At 39.1% G+C, this 6,169-nt stretch overlaps 1 protein-coding gene across 1 annotated transcript in view; it reads right to left on the bottom strand.

Moving 5' to 3' along the window:
• LOC108545683 (uncharacterized) overlaps positions 1-6,169 on the bottom strand; it is a 23,945-nt gene that overhangs the window by 8,577 nt on the left and 9,199 nt on the right. The window contains exons 3-5 of the mRNA XM_017897463.1: positions 4,102-4,204; positions 3,942-4,027; positions 6-50 (exon numbers count right to left, since the gene is read on the bottom strand). Of these exons, the coding sequence (XP_017752952.1) occupies positions 6-50; positions 3,942-4,027; positions 4,102-4,204 (234 nt within the window). The remainder of the gene's footprint in view (positions 1-5; positions 51-3,941; positions 4,028-4,101; positions 4,205-6,169) is intronic.

Here is a 6,169-nt window from a genome sequence, read left to right as displayed (position 1 = left end):
GTAATCGATACGTGGTTCTCCTGGCACGTTCTTCCTGATATCTGACAAATCTAAACACAGAAGAGTGCATACGACAGTACTTTACCAATAGTACGAAAAGCATAAAATGGGTGAACGCGAATAAGGATAAATAAATGAATTGAAAAGTGATATCGTTAACTCTGCGTGAATTTTTATCACAGACGAGGTCCTGTCGAACGTTTAAAAATATATCGAGGCTGAGTTATTACACGGGATAAATTCTAGTGAATGTTAAGTATCCACAGATCGTCCGAGCGTTATGACATTAAATAAATATCATCGAATGATGGTGAGCATTTCGCTGAACTTTGAGCGACTAGATGACTGTATTGGTGTATACGCTGAGAATGAAAGGTGTGCATCCTGAATTATGGTAAATGTTACGTTGACTGTGAATGGTCGGTTAATTGTTTATTCAAGCAGTCAGAATGCTCTCTTGAAATTGTAATTCCTCTCAGCTGCATGCACGCGAAGTGTCACTGAGATTTTTCATAATCCATTGACATGAATGAACGGAGTAACATTCAAAGTCATCTTCGATTGGGAATTTGTAAAAATTCTACGATCGATTTGTACAATTAAATCGTTCGTTTACCAAATCGATTAGGTCAGCAGAATTTTTAATCCTGGACACGATTGATTTGACAAATTAATAAGTAATTTAATTTAATTGGGCAAATTGGAGATTGAACTTAATTTGATCCTAAATATCTGAAGTTGAGCATCGGTCGAATAGTTGGCAATAAAATTAAGAAAAGAATTCGGAAAGTGGAGTTAATTGCTTCGGCCAGTGAATGGATCAATTAACGAATTATCTCCATTCGAAGTTAAACAGCGAATAAAACAAATCGACAAATAAATAAGGAAAGAGATTTATTCTCGTGTATTCCGTGGACGTTAAGAGTAGCATAGTCATTCACCAAATTTAGCCTCATTTTTCCGTTTCTTAATCTACCATAAAATATTTCTGTCCTTACCATTGTTTCGTCATTTATGTTTCTCGAAAGCCAAAAAAGACAGCTAATAGAACAAATCAATATATAAATTTTAAAAAATCCATTAAGAGTTTCAGTCATTCATCAAATTTAGCTTCTTTTCATTTTTTAATTCCCCATAAAATATTTCTTTCCTTATCATCTTTTAAATCATTTATACTTCTTGAAAGTCAGAAAAAGAAAAAATAAATAGCGAATAGTATAAGCTATTATATAAACAAAAAAAAAGATCAATTATCATTTCCATTCTCATCCATACCACGAACGTTAAGAGTCTCATAGTCATCGACCAAATTTAGCCTCACTCGTTTTTTAATTCAACACAAAATATTTTTTTCCTTATCATTTTTTAGTCATTTATACTTCCTGAAGGGCTTAAAAGACAGCCCATAGAACAAACCAACATATAAATTTAAAAAAATCCATTCTCATGCATTACGTGGATATTAAGAGTCTCATAGTCATCGACCAAATTTAGCCTCACTCCTTTTTTAATTCAACACAAAATATTTCTGTCCTTATCATTTTTTAGTCATTTATAATTCCTGAAAGGCAAAAAAGGCAGCCCATAGAACAAACCAACATATAAAGTTGAAAAAATCCATTCTCATGCATTACGTGGATATTAAGAGTCTCATAGTCATCGACCAAATTTAGCCTCACTCGTTTCTTAATGCACCATAAAATATTTTTGTTGTTATCATTTTTTAAGTCATTCATACTTCTTGAAAACCCAAAAAGAAGAAAACAGTGAATAGAAAAAGCCAACACATAAACAAATAAAAAAGGAAAAAAATACTTATGCATTCTGTGGACGTTAAGAGTCTCCTAGTCATCCTCCAAATTTAGCCTCTCTCGTTTCTTAATCCAACACGAAGCATTTCTATCCTCATGCATTTCTTAGCCATTTATACTCTTCGAAAGGCAAAAAGGAAAAAGGAAAAGGCCCGAAACAAGATTCTAAAAGCACGAAGCAACTTGGGTTACTCGTAAGCGAGCAATAGCAACACGTGCCAAGCCTAGAGAAGCCAAGGTCGCGAAAAGGACCTCGTCAGGATAATCTCGCGCGTGTGACATTTAAACGGACGTGTTCGTCCCGCTGTGGGCGCCACACGTGAGTCCTCGGCTTCTCGTAATTCGCCATAGGTTTCACGTGACCTATGCCGCGATTTTTCTAACGTCATACCTATCGCCTTTCACGCCACTTGATAATGTCCTCGTTCCGAGGATCCTGTTTTTTTCTATCCAATGAACGTCTATCACTCGCTTATTAACGAGTAAAGAGAGAGAAAGAGAGAGAGAGAGAGAGAAGCAGAGACTCGTAATCAGGATTTTTTTCCATAGAATGTATCATAACTGACAATTATGCCCGGTATGAAATTTTTCGCGGCAATTTCGATTCACCTGTTAATTTTCTTCCTATCTACGAGGCTGATGTTAAGCCTGTCGTAATAATCCTATGCACGGTCCATGCTGGGAACTCCTTTCGATGGGAACGAGACTGACAGTGTCTTGGGATGGACATTTTCGCGTTGCTCGAAACGCATGATCGTTTTATTTGAAATCATGGGATCACGAAAGTGTGAAGAAGAGATATGACAGACTTAGGAACCTAGAATCTGAGTGACGTTATTAACGTCTTAGAGACGTCTTAGTGAAGTGTGGAAATGTAAAGACTGATAAATGAATTATTCGATGCAAAATGGAGTTTGGAGAAAGGGGCCTTTAAATATTTGAGTTAAATATTAAAAATTTCAGTGCGAATGGTATGAAATAGGATCCAAGAGTACCGAGACTTATCTTGGTTATCGTTTCTTTTATTAGTATGAAAGAAAGAAAATAAAAATTGCGAAGATTATGTGGGAAAGAAATACTTGACCGATAAAGAAGATAAGTATCGTAACGATTTTCGACGGGTAATTCTCGCTATCGATTAAATTCTTTTATTAGGCTGTAAATCGCGACTGTCGCTACCAGATACTGACAACCCGTCGCGATAATTGTCAAATGGTTGAACAATGGCGACGAACGAAGTCGATGGTGTTATGAATAGGAAGATCGTTAGCAGGAAACGAGGATTCCTATCTGTATTGCGATTTTATGAGAATAGTCAATTAGAAAATGGGAATGGGTCAAGGAATCCTCGAGTTTCGTGCCTCGTGATTTCTAACGCGAAAAAATAAAATTCCTTCTCCATTAAAAGCGATAATTCCATCGGAGAATTCCATTTGATGTTTCTTAATTTCCCATTTCACCTTTGAATTTTAATCACCGACGATCGTCATCGATTTTGCTCCTCTGCCTCCGGCAATTAATAACTCTTGACACCGTTTTTATCCATTCATGCGATTGTTCCACACGGATATTGTCGCCATACGACACTATGGAAGCGAAGAATCGACAAAAAGAATTCGCAATATGCTAATGCGCAGATGCTTAGGCGGCGATATTATTCATCTCCTTTCTTTCGATTAATTATGCATCGACACCGATTCTATCCATCCACGCTTTGTTAGGTTAGGTTAGGTTATATCAGGAACTGATAGTTCGTCTCGAATTGCCAATCTTCGGTCAGGAAAATTGAAGGAACAATTTATAGTAAAACAATCTTCTCTAAACGAAACGAATCATCAATTAGGCGAGATTAAATTCCGATTTTGACGAAATTTTGACGGTCGTTGAAATAATTTCACGATCAATTGAACTTAAAACTTTCAAGAAACGCGAAGTGAGCGATTAAATCGTCGATCTTTGAAAAAAATTCCTTGAAAAGGAAAATTTAAAGCAAATTGCTCTTTTTCAAACATAGATCTATGAATCGTGAGATATATGAAATTAAATTTGGACTTGGATTTGGATTTGAATATGCGAGATTAAATTTTGATTGGTCAAAGAAAAACGCGGAACAAGGTACTCGAAATTTACCTGTTTTCTGCTGGTAAGGATCGTACTGGCCACCGGCAGATCCATAACTGTCGAACGCTCCCTCTTCTTCCGGATCGAAGTACTTCCTGAAACATGGTTGCTCGTTAATCGTACGCATGCGTCCGCGCGAATATCACGCGAAACGGAACGAACGCGATACCTCCCTCTGGTACCATCGATGGCTCTTCGTGACAGGAAGCTCCTCCTTGGAATTTCATGTTCAAGACTGCCGTAAACGTTGCACAAGACCAGCGTCACGAGACCTGTTAAAGAGGAGTGCCATGGTTGCAGATGTTACACGAGCGAACGTTTGAAAATACAACTGCGATCATTAGTAGGTAGCGATCGTGTACGGGATCATGTATGAAGAGTCTTCATGAGCCAATTTTTAAAACCTATCTTATTTTTCTAATTTTCCTAATTCTTTTAGTATTCGGACATTTTAAGCTTGCGAAACTTCAGGGTACCAGATTCTCTACTGTTCCGATAGTTCGATATCAGGAAACTTTCATACTTCGATACTCCTGTTCCCAATCTTTTAGAAGCCCCGAGTTTCGATTCTCAATTTCAGACTTCGACGATTTTCTTAAGCTCCCAGTTCCTCGGAACTCCAATCTCCAATATCTTAACTCGCAAACGCTATTGACCTGGCCAATCGGTAACGTCGGATTCTAACACCAGATGGTGCTGCCTTGTTTTCCAACGCGAGGGTGTGTCCTTAACCTATTAGGCGTAACCGCGTGCTAATTGAGGTTATACCGGGGTCCATAAAATGGCAAGAAATCGTAGTTTAAAATGGCAGATACGTTATTCGATAAAATTTCCATGTTTCAAACCGAGGAGCTATTTTATACCAGAAATGCCGATATTACTTTTTAGGGAACTAAATGTAACGTCAAATTCTAACACCAGATGGTGCTGCCTTGTTTTCCAACGCGAGGGTGTGTCCCTAACCTATTAGACGTAACCGCGTGCTAATTGAGGTTATACCGGGGCCCATAAAATGGCAAGAAATCGTAGTTTAAAATGGCAGATACGTTATTCGATAAAATTTTCCTCTTTCAAAGCGAGGAACTATTTTATACTAGAAATACCGATATTACTTTCCAGGAAGCTCGATAAGAATTCCCAATTTTCCAACGTTTGCCAACATAGGAAACCTTTTTATTTTTCCAATCCGTAAACTCTGCACCCTTTCTTATTTACTCGTCTGACTGTTCCGAACGAAACCAACGACGCGGTCGCTTATCATCTCCTCCCGATCCGCGAATTCCACTTTCTACTTCGCATTACATATGCGTGCAGCGTTCCAGCGTTCCGACATCGATTCCTCCGCGAGTAAACACGGTCTCCCTACGAATCCCCTAATCGAAACACAGTTTACACCTTCCCGTTCCTAATGACCATCTTCCCCTCGACGTCTGTCTATCCAATCGTCCCAAACTATCGTCCGATCGTGCAAAGCAGCCGAGTCGAGTGAAACAATGCTCCGGCTGCAGGCATCCATCAGGTTCGAAAGCGGACCACTCGTCTCGTGACTCGTTTGCGGCCATAGAACCGGTGTTCGATCCCTCTATTTCGAGAATATTCGAGGAATGTCGCGAGACCAGACGTCGAAAGTAAAAGCAGGAACATTCAAACAGTTTTCGAACTCTTTTGCAAATTTTCTCGAATTTTTCTCGGATCGTTCTCGAGTTAGCGAACGCAGCGGATTCATTAGCATTGGCCGGTGATCAGCTTTCGCCGTTTAACGGTGTTAATCGTTCGATGGTACACCCTGGAGTCCAGCTTATTTGGGTCGATCCATTTTCTCGATCTCGTCACCTTCCTCGCGGTAATTCATCGTTCGAGAAATCGAGGTAGGTGTTTGATCTCTTCGTTTAGAGAGGTTGACGATTTCTGCTATTTACTGCCTCGCTTCTTAGAACTACATAACAAGGTGTTGGTTAATTTATTCGAGAAACAGGTTCAGGTGTTTCATTGGTTCGTTTCAATGGCAGTTTGATGAAAAGCCTGTGATTTATCCGGATAGCGACGTGCATTCTTCTTAATTCGTCGCCTGGTCCAGCTCGACTTGTCATTCGTTCGAGATACTACTTCTTGCGTTTAATTATCGTATTTCCATGGTAATTTTACGAGAAGCTTCTCACCTGTGGATTCCACGTCGATTCAGAAATTAGTAGAAGCGTCCAATTCGTACATCTCGATGATAATTTCCTGGCATTCCT

Source organism: Eufriesea mexicana, unplaced genomic scaffold (genome assembly GCF_001483705.2).
Source record: "Eufriesea mexicana isolate 0111107269 unplaced genomic scaffold, ASM148370v2 scaffold4744748261, whole genome shotgun sequence".
NCBI classification, from domain to species: Eukaryota; Metazoa; Arthropoda; class Insecta; order Hymenoptera; family Apidae; genus Eufriesea; species Eufriesea mexicana.
Note: the sequence above shows the minus strand (reverse complement) of the source record. Positions and strands in the feature narration are given on the sequence as shown.